The 18,094-nt window shown below is 38.1% G+C and overlaps 1 protein-coding gene across 4 annotated transcripts in view; it reads right to left on the reverse strand.

Annotated features, from left to right (window-relative positions):
- Elovl7 (ELOVL fatty acid elongase 7) overlaps nt 1-18,094 on the reverse strand; it is a 184,209-nt gene that overhangs the window by 6,634 nt on the left and 159,481 nt on the right. For all 4 annotated transcript variants that reach the window (XM_067761745.1, XM_067761744.1, XM_067761743.1 and 1 more), the window contains exons 3-5: nt 11,031-11,138; nt 10,888-10,968; nt 1,382-1,843 (exon numbers count right to left, since the gene is read on the reverse strand). In XM_067761745.1, coding sequence (XP_067617846.1) covers nt 1,382-1,843; nt 10,888-10,968; nt 11,031-11,138 — 651 coding nt within the window. The remainder of the gene's footprint in view (nt 1-1,381; nt 1,844-10,887; nt 10,969-11,030; nt 11,139-18,094) is intronic.

An 18,094-nucleotide genomic window follows, 5' to 3' on the forward strand; every position in this document is an offset into this window, starting at 1 on the left:
AAACTCATAGTAGACAACGGAACTTTGGCTGCATAGAACTGCTATCGTGGAACAATTGGCAAACTATGATCGCTCTTTCAAATATTAGTCTGCAGCTGTGAAATATGGTGAAGAAGCCAGTTTGCTTTCCAAGTACGGCAGTGGAAAATAAACTGGCGATAAATGCAATGCTGAGCGTGTAACCGGCTGAGATGAAAGCAGGCTGATTTGTAATTTAGCTTCGAGGTGCGGACTATGAACTTTTTTACAAAGTATACTCCATAACTCTCAAGACTTAATCCCTAGCAAAGCAAATTCTAACAGATGCTGCACCACCTCCTACCTTTCTCCTCGAATATACACATCGTAATCATCGAATTGGTAAACTTGTCCTTTGGCTGCGGTTGACACATGCGTTTCGATCGTTGGCCTAAGTAGAAACTTTGGACTGCAGATGACTACTTGAAGTTTGCTCCTGGACGGGCGCTTCTTTGATCAGTCAAGCAGTTTTGTGCAGTTTTTTAATACCAGCTTTTCAGCGGAACTATATAAGTATGTCTTTATCGCTACAACAAAAACTGCAAAAGGTACGTTTGGATCATTATGTTTATTGGGCGCTCCCCATTGAGAGCCTTACCGTCGCTGCACACACAACATTTAAGAAAATGGCATTGATCAATATAGGAACTGCGTTGGGCAGATTTAACAAACGCATATAATCTGTACTGGCAAACGGCACACAGAGTGACAAGGACAAGGAGTCTGTTTTCCTGGCCTGTACTGGCGCCGGCAAGGGTCAGGGGGTTAGAATACCCCCGCGGTAGGTATGCAAGGGTCAGGGGGTTAGAATACACCCGCGGTAGGTATGCCTGTCGTAAGAGGCGACTAAAATACCAGATTCAAGGGGTTGTGTAGCGCAACTTCTTCAGGCAGCCAGCACAATATATAGCTTCTCCAAACCCAATTGTCAACCTCACCTGTCCGTGGCGAATCCCGTTTCATTAACAGCCGAGACTTTGGCTGTAGGGAGGGAGGGATGGCCTTGAAAGTTTAATGTGGCCATACAAACCGTTCCCGAGATGGTCGGGCTAGTACCTTAATGGTGCTGTGTTACTGGAGCGTGTCCGGCAAAGGACCATCACATCGATAACACTCCCCAAAGCCTTCGGGGAGAAACCTTATCGCTACAACAACAACAACATGGAGCAGGGGCTGATGCTCGGGTCGTGGTTCGGCCCTTACCCCACAAATCGGACATAAAATCACTGGCGATTGAGCGTAGGGCCGAACGCGTCTAGGCCGGGACCCGTTAATTCTGCTAGCGGATCCAGATTCAGTAAATCTCAAAAACAATATCCTTCAAGTAAAACGTTCACCGTAATTGTACTGTATGTTCACTTACCTTTTGTTCACGCTTCAAATATGCCTGTTTATAAAAGTCCGAGAATAGAAAATAGAACATTGCCGCATGCGCACCAATGAAATATGCAAAACCGATTGGATAGTTGCAATCATTTCTGAAGAACAATTGGAATGAGTGAACCATAACCAACACGAATTGTATCATTTGCAAGACAGTGAGGTATTTTTTCCACCACAAATATTTTTGTACTTTGGGTCCCATGGCTGCCAACATATAATATGTGTACATAATAATATGAACGAATGTGTTCAAGAAACCGAAGAACGATGAGTGGCCACCGGGTGTGAATTTAACGCCCCACCATACGGAACATGGCATAATTCCATGATGAATTACGTGCAGCGTCGATACTTGATCATAACGTTTACGCATCACAAAGAAGAATGTATCGAAGAATTCGGTAAATTTCGAAATGTAATACCACCAGCATCCTCGTGCCACCTAAAAGGTAAGTATATAAGAAAGAAATAAATATAAATAAGTATACAGAAAACAACCAAGACTAAAGAGATCAGAAACAATTTTGGGAAACTTTGTGAGACTACAATGTATTTAGTTTTATATTTTCATATCCAGGGCTCGTGATAAAAATTAAAAAAACGAATATTTCGCTTTATCATGTTTCTGCCATTCAATAGAACAATTCAGGTCAGAGGTGCACAATGCAAGCTGAGCTTCGAAAAGAGATATAAAGAGTTCTGACTGCTTGTTGTGCTTAATTTCACTTTCTGGGCTCACACGACATGTAGCTAAACGCCGAATAGTTTTCCGAAGCTCTTGAAGGTATCTCTGATGTATAATGATGAGTAGAATTGAACAATTTCTAAATATTGGGATGTCGCTGTAGAAAGGGCCTGACAACAACTTGAGCTTAGTTTTGGACACAACTGATTCTTAGACACCTTTGGGGCATGACTACTAAACCTCAGCTTTGGCCACGGCTTTAGATCGTTGTGTGCTCGTGAGGATAAATCTCTGTGCTTTTTGGGCCAACCATATACCACTACGCGGACTGCTTATATACTCAAGACCCCACCGCTACGTCTTCTAACTTTATCCTTCTTCTATGCTACAATACAGGGAATGTGACTCAACTGGTGGCACTATCAGCTTATTTATGTGACCCTCGAAAGTTCTGGTACGATCATGCATGTTGCGGGCTTGTGAGACCTTCAGTGACCCTGAATCAACTTAGCGTTACCCCACGATTCGTCCAAGTCCACCCCATAGCATCTTCCAGATTATTGTTTATATTTTTTGGACTTATACGGAATAAATTTGAAATCTGTTCGGAACGATTTCAGAACATGTTGATGTTGTTGTTGTAGCGATAAGGACAATCTCCGCAGGCATTGGGTAGTGTTATCGATGTTGATGGTCCCTTGCCGGATGCAGATCCGGTACGTTCCGGTAACAAGCACCATTAAGGCACCAGCCCGATCATCTCGGGAAAGATTTGGTATGACCACGTGAAACCTTCAAGAAAGACTGCCGACACTGTTAATTCAAATATAAAATTTTTATTTGTTTTGAGCATTCAGTTAATGAATAAGAAAATTGAATGAGTTTTTATATTGTTAAAAATAAATAACGGATTAAAAAACTATATTACACAAACATAATTAACGCAGGGCAACGCCTGCGGGGTCAGCTAGTATTCAATATATGTCCCGTTGTAATGTGTCCCCACATGGCACCAACGATCTGTGAAACCAACAAACCAAATGTGATACCAACGCCTCTTATGACCATATCTCTCTCCCGTTAGAGGATATTAATGACAATTTGTGAGTGGTCGCACCTATTGGATAGGGGTAAAGCACTGCTACAACAAAACAACAACATGCGGATATTTTCAAAAAGTATCCAAAAATGTCCAAATAATTCCATGAATAATGCCACAGTAATTTCAAAATTATTTTGAAAAGTTCGCATAAAAAGTTCCAGATGATGACCACGAAATAGCTCCAACTTAATAATAAATGATCCAATAGCTAAACAATCTCTAAACCATTAATGAAATAAAACGGGGCTTGCTGCCAAAATTGTCCACATTCTTTTGCAATCGCATGCTGCATACTAATTTTCGAAGTCCCTTGGATACAATTTCGATTACCTAACACCAATTGTAAGCAAATTTAAAGAAACGAGTTAAATTATTACCTCCAGAATGTTCAGTTCAATTCGGTTTGTCCGGAAACCATTATAGATTCGCTACTACATACGAGTATATGGTTGGAGCCCCCTCTTTAAGGCTTTGAGAAACAAATTTAAAGCAAAAGTACAATTAAAGAAAATCTGTAAGACCCATTCATAAAAAGGCATTGTTTAGCTGTGAACATCTTATTTTTAAGTTTAGGAGAAATGCTTTGAAACTAGTGAAAGACAATCTTCTTGAAATCGGGCGTATAAGGCAAGATATTTTATACCCCCTAAGAGAGAAATAACTGCGAAAAATTTAAGCATAGGGCTATAAAGCTATCTTGATATATTTTTGGCCGAGCTGGTGGTCATAACGATGGCTATTGCTTTACGACAGCATTCATTCTGCAATGACTAGGTGTGTTCTATTTTTTCCCAAAATCGCCCGAAGTTACATAGAAAATTGATTTTTTATATTCCCGCTTTTCTCTTTCTTGTAAAGAACAATGAAGGGAGATGGTGAGATGACCAAATTAATAATAATATCTATTGCTCTACATAAAGCCAGTTCGTTTTTTCGTCAGAATCTTTTCATAACAAACATTTATTGGGAAGGTCTTCTGTCACTTCTACGGAAGCCACCAATGTTAGAAAAAAAATATTTCAGTATCTGTATGGGCACTCTGATGGTCATAACGATGGTCAACGATGGATGCAACCATCCTTAGTTGCTGCTGTAGAAAAAGTTCATAAACTTGTTCAGTTATTCTACTGTGAATAGACCGATTCGTGTTCTACCCGAAATAGCCCAAAGTGCACAAAACCCCAGTTTTTCGGCATTTTTGTTTTTTACTTCTTACAAGCAACAACGGTGGATGACGGTGGGATAATAAAAATAATATATTACCTAGAACTTTATAGTTTTGGTCAAAATGCTCCAGAAGTGCAACGCAACTACCAAGCTAAATTGATTTTTCATGAAAAAACTGTTCATAACAAAACTGAACTAGGAAGGTCTCCTGTCTCTTCAACAGATGCTACCACTGTTAGATAAAAGAACAAAAATACTGTTTGATATTACGCTTCTCTGGCAATATTATATAAAGCCAAGCAAACTTGGGTGTGCTAGTCAAGTGAGGCAAAAAGAATAAAATTTATTGAAGAGTTCAATTCGTTTGTTGTGCCCTTCGAAGTCATATTTTATTTGAAATGGTTAAGTACATTAGCTAGCAAATATTGAATGTTTAGAAAGTTATGAATTAGAATAAATTAACTGCAATTCCATTGTGAACTGGAATTATCATCTTGTTGTTATAATTGGATTAATATTAACAACAGGTGTACGTACAACAACGAACACGAAAATAGCAGTGTAAATTTTTACCAAATGTCGTCCGTTATACTCTCTCTTTATCTTCGATAATTTAGTTTTGTAACTGAAACTGTGAAAACCAATCTCAAAAACGTTTTCGAAAACATTCGAAAATTCGAGAAAATTTCACGAAAATTTTGATTTTTTCATGTAGAGTTTTAAAATTTTTTTTTTTCGTATACAGTGTTATAGCCCAATCTATTTTAGTCTAACAAAGTACAAGTAATAGGTTTCTCAAAATTCACACTGATTTTTCAGAATGGTGTTTTTCCGAATGGTGTTTTAGATTCTCTTCCGTATAAAGGGCGCATAGCTTTTTTTATGCGGAAAAAACTATAAAACACCCTTCGGAAAAAACCGTCAAAAATCAAAACCAATTTTGTCAGACCTATAATTTTTAGTGTGCGAGGCAAAATCACTCTTTGACGTAGGCTGCCAACTTAACCGTTTGACTTTAGCTGGAATGAACACATTTGAATGCTACCAGAGTGAATATGAACACATAAATTTTGGTTCGTAAATTGAAGTTCGTGGAAAAACAAATAACTATTATTAAAATAAGTCCATTCAAAAAAATATTGAAGGAAATCAATAAATTGTGATAATTTAACAAGAAATGTGCTGCGTTTTTAACGGATGAACCGTGATTGGTCGTGTCCAAAGCTTTGAAAAGTCTAGCGCCAATTTATTTGAGTATTAATTAATTAAAACGCAACAGAAGTATCACTCCAACAAAAAATTTTTCAAATTACCTTTTTTTCAAATTAACCCATATGGCAAGGTTAGTCGTGATTTTAGCAAACAATTTGATTTAAAAACTTTCGTTTTCTGTGAAAACTTTTCGTACTAATTCACCATGATTTGTACTTTCTTAGGTTAAAATGGATTAGCTACAAAATTACATGCCCAAAAAAAATTTGGAAACTCTAAATAAAAAGTTGGAAATTTTCGAAAATTTGTTCCAATTGCTCGGGAATGTTATGAAAAAAAAAAAAAATAAAAAATATTGCAGTGCTATTTTTGTGTTCGCAACTATGCATTTAATACTATTTGTTTAATAACTATGCTGTTATGTATGCGAATTCAAATAATCTCTCCAAATAAAACAATTAAAGACAGATTTTGGTTGGCAAAACAAAATAAAATATATTTATTATTAGATCTGTTATCTTTTGGCAAGCTTTTTGTTTTGACAAATATGCAAATGCTTTTCGTTGATTCTACCTAGATAATCTAAAAATGGAGACACTCCCTAAAATTCTGTATTATTGAATAAGATGACTTCATTTTAACTATAATTTAAACTAAGGCTGGGTTTTATTTTTTTTTTATAGTTTTTTTGTTTTCTTACAACTTGCACAGACTGCTTGACGCTAGCAAAATTGAGAAAGTTTATGGCAGCCTGATTCATTGTATGGAATTTTGAATAATTTGGGTTGTTTTATTAAAACGTATACGGATACAAATTTTAAATTTAAATTAATTAAATTCACGTGCAACAATATTCTGAATATATTTGCATATAACGCCAGCAAATTGGGTTTTGCCTAAGCATAAAAGTATGTTTCTTAAGTCTTTTGTGTTAAGGCAATCAATTCAAAGAAAGACTTCGCTAAAACAAAAATAGGAATTTTAAAGTAAACGACTTTGCCTCCACTATGGGGAATCCCATGAGATATGTGTTACTCGTTTTACGTAACAGCGTGGTTTATATAAGCGCAGCTAGAGGCATTAAGAACAGGGGGTGAACATTATGGACTAATCACAGGGCTAGAATAAAGAGAAAATAAACACAGTTTTAAAAACTAAAAAACACGCTTTTAAAGCATATCGACCCAAAAATTAAAAAAATGATTGAATTATGATACTATTGAAGTAAATGAGCGACATAATTTTACCAGAACCTAGCATTTTTCTAAGAACCAGGGTACTTTTTCAGAACCAGGTACTGGTTGCAGTTAGTGCTGTGGTTATGGTTACGGGATACTTTAATGGTTACAATTACAGCAACTCTAGTTATCGGGGCGTGAACCCAGAATCGTCGGTGTGGTAGGCGGAGCATGTTATCATCATACCACGGCGGCCGCCACTCTCGTCTTCACTGAACTAAAAATTGCATCAAGATTGCAAACCCTCTAGAAGATTAGCTGGGAATAAACAATAAGTATTCATGGCAAAAATTGACATAACTTCACGATGCACCAATGCACATAGGTCAGAGCAATGTTTTATAAGAAAAATTAAATTAAAAGTCCCAAATAGGCCAACGGAAAATGCATTAGTGACAACTTTGCTATGGGCTAGTATTAATTATCTGGTATTAACAGGTCTCTGGCTTAATATCGTTATCTTCTCCTTCTCATAGAAAGTTTTAGTTATTTCCAAGTACGATCGAACGTACGGCGCCTTTAAGTTGTTAGGTTGCAATATGCTCCGAATCAGACTAAGTTCTACCTCTGCACAATGATTCTCATATGCTGGTGTATCAACCCCCGCGTGGCCCTGCTTATTAAAAGATATACAGCATATTTTGCGGCGAGAGGTATTGAGAATGAACTACTTCGAATTCGTTGAAGAAGTCCCGATGCATGTCCGAATAACAACCGGCAAAGGAAGGACCGAAGAGGTTCGTGTTCCTCTGTTCTCGACAATACAAGAACCGAAGATTTTAGTCGTGAACAAAGGCTTGGATTTCCATCTATCAGCGAAAGGAGTGATTCACATCGGCTGGCTATAATGAAGGTTGCGATGTAGAGCAATCTTCGTCATCTTTCTCTGCCCCTCAACGACCACTTCATCTAATTAAATCTTTGGCCAGACGTGCACTATCTGCATAGTCTTCATCGGTCGCACAACGACTAACACAAATCCAACTGCGTGATTAACAGTAAGTCCTTAGGTCAAAAGTGACTGGCACGCTGACTTAAGAATTTATACAGCGTGTGAATCACGGACCCTGGAACGTAACCAGCCGCGTTTCTGGAAATTGCTAAGTTCGGCTATCTATGGCGCGCTCCACAATGATTTTTCAGGTTGAAGGATTCAAGGAAAAGTTAGAGCCAAACTGCGGGATTTTACCGCACCTGCTTAACATATGAGGTGATTTTAGCACCAGAGGAAAGTTATTTATAACTAGCTATGAGCGTTCAGTTTGGATTTGTCAAACTCAACATCGCATCGATCCTGAAACGAGAGCCAGACTTGGCAAAGCACATCGCTTAATAGGATCAAGTCGTTCCGCAAAGAAGGGAGATTAATATTATTCTAACACGATCTACTCTATTTTATTTAATCTAATTTATTAAAATTTAAAATAAGCAAATCGCTTAAAATATAATCACTAGGGTTGTGTGAATAATAGACTACAATACTTAGGTTAATCGCCACTGCTTTATATACTCAGTTGAGCAGAGCTCACAGAGTATAATAACTTTGATTGGATAACGGTTGGTTGTACAGGTATAAAGGAATCGAGATAGATATAGACTTCCATATATCAAAATCATCAGTGTCGAAAAAAAATTTGATTGAGCCATGTCCGTCCGTCCGTCCGTCCGTCCGTCCGACCGTTAACACGATAACTTGAGTCAATTTTGAGGTGTCTTGATGAAATTTAGTATGTAGGTTCCTGGGCACTCATCTCAGAACGCTGTTTAAAATGAACGAAATCGGACTATAACCACGCCCACTTTTTCGATTTCGAAAATTTCGAAAAACACAAAAAGTGCGATAATTCATTACCAAAGACGGATAAAGCAATGAAACTTGGTAGGTGAGTTGACCTTATGACGCAGAATAGAAAATGAGTATAATTTTGGACAACGGGCGTGGCACCGCCCACTTTTAAAAGAAGGTAGTTTAAAAGTTTTGCAAGCTGTAATTTGGCGATATAATGATGAAGTTTGGCAAGAACCTTACCCTATTACTACATGTATGCTTAATAAAAATTAGCAAAATCGGAGAACGACCACGCCCACTTTTAAAAAAAAATTTTTTTAAAGTCAAATTTTAACAAAAAATTTAGTATCTTTACAGTATATAAGTAAATTATGTCAACATTCAACTCCAGTAATGATATGGTGCAACAAAATACAAAAATAAAAGAAAATTTCAAAATGGGTGTGGCTCCGCCCTTTTTCATTTAATTTGTGTAGGATAATTTTAATGCCATAAGTCGAACAAAAATTTACCAATCCTTGTGAAATTTGGTAGGGGGTTAGATCATAGGACGATAAATGTTTTCTGTGAAAAAAGGCGGAATCGGTTGAAGCCACGCCCAGTTTTTATACACAGTCGACATTCTGTCCTTCCACTCAGCCGTTAACACGAGAACTTGAGTAAAAATCGATATGTCTTTACGAAACTCAGTTCACGTACTTATCTGAACTCACTTTGTATTGGTGTAAAATATGGCCGAAATCCGACTATGACCACGCCCACTTTTTCGATTTCGAAAATTACGAAAAATTAAAAAAATGCCATAATTCTATACCAAATATGAAAAAAGAGATGAAACATGGTATTTGCATTGGTTTATTGACGCAAAATATTACTTTAGAAAAAAACTATGTAAAATGGGCGTGACACCTATCATATTAAGTAGAAGAAAATAAAAAAGTTCTGCAGGGCGAAATCAAAAGCCCTTGGAATCATGGCAGGAATACTGTTTGTGGTATTAAAGATATAAATAAATTAGTGTCAACTTACAGATGATGTTCTGGGTCACCCTGGTCCACATTTTGGTCGATATCTCAAAAACGTCTTCACATATACAACTACCACCACTCCCTTTTAAAACCCTCATTAGTACCTTTAATTTGATACCGATATCGTACAAACACATTATAGAGTCACCCCTGGTCCACCTTCATGGCGATATCTGGAAAAGGTGTTCACCTCTAGAACTAAGGCCCACGTGCTTTTAAAATACTCACTAACACCTTTCATTTGATATCCATATCGTCAAACAAATTCTAGAGTCACCCTAGGTCCACCTTTATGGCGATATCTGTAAAAGGTGTCCACCTATAGAACTAAGGCCCACACGCTTTTAAAATACCCATTAACACCTTTCATTTCATACCCATATCGTCAAACAAATTCTAGAGTCACCCCTGGTCCACCTTTATGGTGATATCTCGAAAAGGCGTCCACCTATAGAACTAAGGCCCACTCCCTTTTAAAATACTCATTAGCACCTTTCATTTGATACTCATATCGTACAAACAAATTCTAGAGTCAGCCCTGGTCCACCTTAATAGTGATATCCCTAAATAACGTCCACCTATAGAACTATGGCCCACTCCCTCTTAAAATACTCTTTAATACCTTCCATTTGATACACATGTCATACAAACACATTCCAGGGCTACCCTGGGTTCATTTTCCTACATGGTTATTATCCCTTATTTTGTCTCCAAAGCTCTCAGCTGAGTATGTAATGTTCGGTTACACCCGAACTTAGCCTTCCTTACTTGTTAGTTTTAATTTTTAACAATAAAATTTTTGATCAATCGTTAACAAATGATTGAATATTCATAATTTGGTTTAATCACACCTTTGAATGAAGTGAAAAGTCACAACAATAAGTACTCTTCTTTTCAAGTAGTCAGGTAGCCTTGTGTGATTGTGATTTTCAGAATTTTGTGTTTGTGATTGGTGATTGTGATTTTCAGAATTGTGTGTTTGTGATTGGTGATTGTGCTTTTCAGAAATATAGGAAACACTACTCCAAAACTGGTGGATTATTTTACGGCTTGATTAGTTGAATTTAATTTATTTATGGAGCAAGTGATTACCGATTTGCTCAATTCAAAGCTTAGGTACAATAACCCAATCCAATCGCAATCTATCCTCTGAATGCCTTTTGATGCGGTTTAGTCGTCTTAACAGCAATCAGTTGTTATGGAGTTTTCAAAATGTTACCAATTTAAATTTTTCCAAAACCGTTTCATATATGTTTGTTACTTACCCGCAGCGCTCTTGGTGATAATGAATAGTCCACTGGTTCGCATCTAATATTATAACCATTTAGCCAACCGCCAATACATGACTGATGACGAAGTAATACGAATTAATTTTAATTTATTCATAATATTTGTTATTGTAATTTACCTCATAGAATAACCAAGCGCTGAAAAGTACTTGTGCAAAATTGTAAACGATTAAGACTTTGCGCAATTCAAAGGGTTTTCTGTTTTCCATCAATTTCGGCCCAAGTACCTGCCAAAAAAATCATGAACAAGAAACAAATTCAGAAGACGACAGGTAATATATGAAATAAAAAAATGTAAATGTATTGGAAAACAAGAAATAGACAACAAATCATAATGGTCATATGAAAAGACTTAAAGGAACGATTATTGAAAAATTAATATCACAATAAATATAAAAAATACAAAAAAAAGTTGTTTACGTGCTTAATGCATTAGAGTGTCTAACTCTGCATACGAAAAAATTATAAAACTTTTTGTCAAACATGTTATTATTGTAAACATTTATCGATCGATCTGAAAAAAAATAAAAATTATTTGTAATACATAATTTAGCTAACATCTGACAAAAACAATAATATAACATGAACTTTCAAAAGATAATTTAATCAGTATACGGATATCTTCACTTTGTTACTTTTTCCTTCCACAATTTTCTCAAGGTCAAAATTTAACTGGTGACTGAATCTGCCGTTAGGCTTTTTGTGCAGAAAATAATGCTTTAGAGTTTTATAAATTTTCGAAAGCGGTTTTAATTTTTTTCCCATACAAACTACATTTTCAAACAACCTTTATTAGATAAAACACAAAACAATATTAACAATTGTAAAGCAACATGTCAACGGTACAGCCGACACTGTAACATTTTACGCCTAATAGCAAGTGAGAGTATTTCATCGAATTGAGTGAATAGCTACGCTATCATTTGATTTCTATCGCTTTGTAATTTTGTGCAGTTAAATGTGAAGATCTTAAGTTGGATTCTGTCCTTGTAGATAACCTACACATTGTATAGATTTACAAGTAAGATATGTTTGTTTCCTTCTCTTTCTAACACACTGATCGAAATGTCAAACCAGTGTGGAACGAACGTTTGACACTTAACGAAGTTTCGAAATTGCCGTGGTTGCTACCAGCGGAATAGGCGAAGGGTGCAACAATTAAAGAAAAGCGAGTGTAATTTCAGACTCGGGTTGTCGTGATGGTATATTTTTTGGGATAAATTAAGTATAAAAATGTATAGTGATTAGCATGGATCTATCGAAATTTTTACAAAAGTCGTAGAATGAGTTATCAATATTCACGTACTTACACCGTCTGTGAAATTTTCCCACCCTTTCAAAATGTATAATCTTAAAACACTACTACAGCTACTACACAGTTTTGTACCCGAAAAGTACATCGCTGGCATATGCCCTCCAAAAAATGAACAAGAATAAGCATTATAATCAGTTGAGCACATCTATGAACGAACAGCAGATACATATCTTACTCTTAAACTTTTACAATGAACCTAGAAGAGAACAGAGTCTTATACTTAAATACAACCGTGCTTATATTGACATCGTCATATTTAGTAAAGCAAACGTCTTTTCTACAAGTGGCGGTATATTTTAAGGAGGGCTGAAATAAAACTAGTGACCATAGCACCATTTGACCTTACAACCAATTCAAATAACCCTAAAGTCAATTGAAGTTATTACTAAATGAAATGGTCACAATGTCAAATTTAAAATGGTTGCAATACCAACGATATTATAACCATTCTGCTCTTCGGAAATGGTCAAAAAGTCAACTCACTCATCCTGCGGAGCGTTTTTGTGTGTTAGTCTCGTTATAAGAAATATAAAAGGCCAAACAGAAATATCATAAAACTAAGTCAAATTTGAAAAAACCATAAGGACAAGCGATCTTATGATCATTTTAAGTGGTTGACCTTATGCCACCCCACTGTATATTTGAGTTCTAATATTAAAAACAAAATTTATCTCTTATGTAATGCCGATCAACTTTTTAAAAGTCTGTGCTCATTGTTTTGATATTAGTTTAGTTGCAAAAGCTCACTAAATTTTGTTTTGATAAGACACTCGAATGCTTTATTTTATATATACATATATTATTATATACAAATTTACAAAGCTCAGCATAAATTTAACACTTCAGACAGTTTTTCAGCACGAGCTGCGGCTAGTGACTAAAAGTTTTTGAGACATACGAGTCAAATATGTCAATGCAAAAACAAAATAAATTGAAAGCAATAAAATTTTGATTTCAAGTCACCTAAAACACACAAAAGTGCTTACACCCAGTAGGCAAAATAAGTGATAAAGTAAGTGGAAATTACTTTTTTGATTTTGAAAGTTAGACTATTTTCCTACTCTAGCCTGATTTTACTCTTTAACTGCATTCAAAAGCAAGGACTGTGGGGAGTTCATTAGTCAATAATTAAGAGGAAGTCTATTGAAATAAGCTTTGTATCAATTCGTAAGCATATTTGCAACCATTCTCTAATTTTCCAACTGGGTACAATTACACATGCCATCGTCGCCTTCATTGGCAGCTGTGCGTTGATGTTCAACGTTTTACAAATCATTTGCAGAAGCAAAAAACAAAAAAAAAACAAAAAAACGATCATTGCGGTAGTGGAGTTAACGCTAATGTCAGCAAAGTTAGTAATTATGTGAGTCAACATTTTTTTAATGAAATCAAATTAGAGTTTGCAAAACAACAAAAAAAAAAAATATAATAACGTAAAACAAAATATATTTAAATAAAATAAAAACAAAAACAAAAAAATTTAATTAAGTTAAAGTGAAATAAAATAAAATACAATAAAATAAAATTAAGTAAAATAAAATAGAATAAAATAAACTAAAATAGAATATAACAAAAAAAAAAAAAAAAAACAAAAAAAAGAGCAAAATAATAAAAAAATAAAATACAAGAAAATAGAAAATAAAATTAAAAAATAAACTAAAAACAAAAAAAGGTAAAATAAGACAAAAATCAAATAAAACAAAATAAAATTGGGTGAAACAAAAGAAAATTAAAATAAATAAATAAATTAAATAATAAAAATAATAATATTAAAAAAATCGAATTGAATAAAGGCAAAAATAAATAAATTAAAATAAAGTAAAATAAAATAAAACAAAGTAAAATAAAATTATATTAAACATGAACAAGAAAAATAGAAAAATATTAAATACAACAAAGTAATAGAAAATACAAAATCGCGGGTTTGAATCGAGCTCAAGGCCTAACAATAATTATTTTATCATTATTATTGTTTTTATTTATTTATATTTTTTCTTAATTGAAAAAATAATTAAATTAGAATAGAAGAAAGGAAAAATTTAGACAACTGCCAAAGCTCGTTGTATAGATCCATTTCGGGAACTGCTAAATTCCTTCATCGGCAACGTTTAGGCGCCGCTGCTATAACCATTCAGCCATCACAGCGGTTTTATGTTTGTCTTCATTATTCCTACTTCAATTCTGGTTCTTGCCAATTGCTATTCATAGCACTGCGACATCTGTTGCAGAATGCTTGTGAAAATTGGACTTGTTTGATGGCAATGATGCCATATTGTCATATTTGATTGACACCTTCCCCGTGCTCTGGGATGTATAAATACTGTTATAAGTGACTCAAATTTAAAAATTTCTTTTTATTGCTATTTTTGGAGCTTTTCGGCCGGTTGATTTAAATAAAACAGGGATTTATTAGATCCTACGCGTTTCGACGCTTATTCGCGGCTTCATCAGGAATTTATTTCTAAATATGAAAATAATAAATTACAACCAATATTCATTGACTTGAGACATGTAACAACTTACGACATTAACCATTTAAAATTCGAATGATAATATTTTTATCACAACATAAAAGTATGTACATAGCAAACATAAATACACAGATACATTTTCAAACATTGAGCAACTTGCACGTCCTCTACCGTCAACAACACGCATTGTATGTGATCGAAGCCGAATACGCGCAGTTTATATTATCGACGTCCTCTCTAAAGTTGATAGCTTTATGTATTTGTTGTTGTATTCGCAGGTCTTCTAAAGTCATCCTTCTTCTCGTTTTATTCTCCACTTTAGTATTGTCAAAGTCTGCTATGTGTTTGTTTTCTGTTAAGTGCTGCGCGAGAGCCGTCGAGCTTTTGTTTTTCTTCGCATCATGTTTATGTTCGTATATTCGCGTGCCTAATGATCTTTTTGTTGTGCCGATGTAAACTTTGTTGCACTTTTCCCCTTCTTTGCCATTGCACTGGATTTCATACACTACGTTGTGTAGTTCTTCCTTTGGTATTTTGTCTTTTGTTCTTGTATATATGCCGTGTATTGTGTGATGTGGTTTGTGTGCATAGCTAACGTTGCTGTTTTTTATAATTTTAGTTAATGTGTTGTTGTCCGTAAGTTTTGGAATATAGGTAACAACAAGAAAACATATATTGATGTTTTCTTGTTGTTTTCGTTTATTTGTGCATTGCCATTTTTTCGGTCGGTTTTACTTCTTGCTGTCCCTCGCGAAGGGCAGACATCTTGCCGCGATGCGAGGGCTTAGTCGCTGACCACGGGACTATGCCACCCAGTAGGATGCAGGTTCACATGGATCTCCATGGCTGCGGTGGCCTAGTCCTGGGGTGAGCGATGACCAAGATCTGTCCCCTCCCAATCCAGGGTGTTATGCGGCACCGTGCCCATTGGATGGTTTGCAGCCGGGAGGTTAATCTGGCTGTATTTGTACGGAGCCTCTCTGACACCGGGCCGCCTCAGAGAGTAAAAATGGTCTTACCGCGGTAAGGGGCTCTGCCGCGGCGGACGACACTTTTCCCCCCTTTCAATAAGGTGACCCTAAGCTGGCCCCGTCTAGCAAGGGGTCGTACGAACAAGATGAACAACAAAAATAAAAAAACAAAGCAAATGATAATCCGTTCTCCTCCACAGGGAGAAGGACAACAGCATTGGCATCCATACGCCCTAGTGAACGAGGGAGGGCTACCAATGCTACCAACGCTAAAGTGAAGAGCAACTTGGTGGGGGGCGGCAATAGTATGGCGGCGAAGGGAGTTGCGCTGGTAACGGCGAACCCTGACGCGCCTGCTGTTGTCGGACACCGACCAAGCGCCGGAACGGCAACCTTTTTTCCCACGGCTGTGGCAGGGGTCTCTGGACCTGGCCACTCCGAGCCAAGGGAAAACGGGGCTACTTTAACTGGGGGAGCGACTGCGTTGGAAACGAGGGGGCGGCTCCCCATGGACGACAAGAGGGCAACCTCAGTCAACACAGTCTTAGGTGATCGGACGGGGGCAAGCAACAGTATGGCGGCGAAGGTAGTTGCGCTGGCAACGGCGAACACTGACGCGCCTGCTGATGCTGGGCGCCCGTCTGACGCCGGTATGGCGACTGTCCTCCCCACGGCTGTGACAGGGGTCCCACGATCTGGTCACACTGAGCCAAAGGAGAAAGGAGCCATAATGAAGACATCATCTGGGGGTACGACCGCGAGGGCAACTACGGGTCGGACCCCTTCTCAAGAAGAGTCCCACAAGGGATCGTTCCACAGGAACAAAAGAAGGGCTGCAAAAGTCCTGTGAAGGTATGAGGGTGTTCCGCTGGAAACGCTGTCAGAGAACGCCAGGAATTCGGTGGAAAGGGCGCGAGCTCTACTGCCGAATTTTCGGGGTTCTCTGCCAGCAAGCGCAACCCCATATAAACGTCAAAGGTCCGATGAGGATATCAAACCACCGCCGAAAAGGCACCAGAATCACCCCGCGGTAGCCAAACCCAGCTTTGCCGAGGTAGTCAAGGGCCGGATCCTTATAGGAATCCTGGACCGAGGGAATGACCGTGGTGCAATCCCTAAAGACCAGTGGCCGTACGTCCGGAATGAAATCGGCAACGCCGTTCTCGACGTGCTGATGGAGTCTCCGGGTAGTCCGCCGCGAGGTTCTGATGCAGGATGGTACCAGGGCCAAATCAAGGTACTCGCTTGCGAGGACGCAAGGTCTGTTGCGCTGTACAAGGCAGCAGCCGCAAAGCTGGGACAAGTCTATCCCGGGGCGATTATCGAGGTCGTTGACTGGAAGGACATTCCGGCTCGGCCAAGGGCCAGGGCATGGGTTCCAGCGGTTCCAGCAGAACCTGAGAGAATTCTCAGGATGCTGCAACTGATGAACCCGGCTCTCCCAACGCAGGACTGGAGTGTCATCCAAGTCGAGGACGCTGTAGGACCTAGGCGACAGGTCGTGTTAGCCCTGAATAAGGAAGCTCTCGAGCCCCTTAGACGGAGCTAAGGAAGAGTGTTTTACGGCCTCGGGGAGGTCGTAATTCACGTATACCGTGGGACGCACAGCGCGCATCCCTTTCGAGTGCCTCTTTGGACACGGACATTGAGGCACCCGAAGTGGAAGCGGAAATCTCCGACGCCGAAAGCCTGGTTTCCGCCACGTCAAATTGCGCAGGGGCTCTGGGCAATTTGTCGATGGAGGATGCTCTGCTGGATAGCGACGGAGAGGATCCCAACATCACGGTGATGGAGGCAGGGGAGTCTGAGCAAGCTCATGCTGAGGTTGCTCCAGATAAACCTACACAAAAGTAAGGCAGCCTCGGCTGCTCTCATCAGTCGCCTTTCTAAAGGCGACGTCGAAGTGGTCCTTATCCAAGAACCCTGGGTGAACAACTCAAGGATTTGCGGATTGGGGGCCACTGGGTTTAAGCTCATCCGAGCTGCAGATGAAGGTAAAGTGAGAACATGCATTTTAGTAAAGTCTGAGCTAAATATTTTTCTCTTGCCTAATTATAGCAATGGTGACGTCACAGCGGCCAGTTTGGCAAGCGGAGGCACCCAATTAACGCTAGCCTCCGTTTATATGCCGTACGACGCAGAGGAACCTCCTCCGCAAAAGACGGTAAAGGATCTGGTGGCCGACTCAAGCAAAGGCCATCTGTTAATTGGGACAGACGCAAACGCCCACCACGTGCAGTGGGGTAGTTCCGACATAAACACTCGGGGTGAGTCACTTTTTGAGTACCTTTTAACAACTAACCTTGTAGTTTGCAATGTAGGTAATGAACCAACTTTTATTACTAAAAACCGTAGAGAGGTTATTGACCTCACTATTTGTAGCGAAAGCGTTTATGGGTGGGTTAAAAATGGCGTGTTCTTGAGGA

This window comes from Eurosta solidaginis, chromosome 1, assembly GCF_040869045.1.
Source record: "Eurosta solidaginis isolate ZX-2024a chromosome 1, ASM4086904v1, whole genome shotgun sequence".
NCBI classification, from domain to species: Eukaryota; Metazoa; Arthropoda; class Insecta; order Diptera; family Tephritidae; genus Eurosta; species Eurosta solidaginis.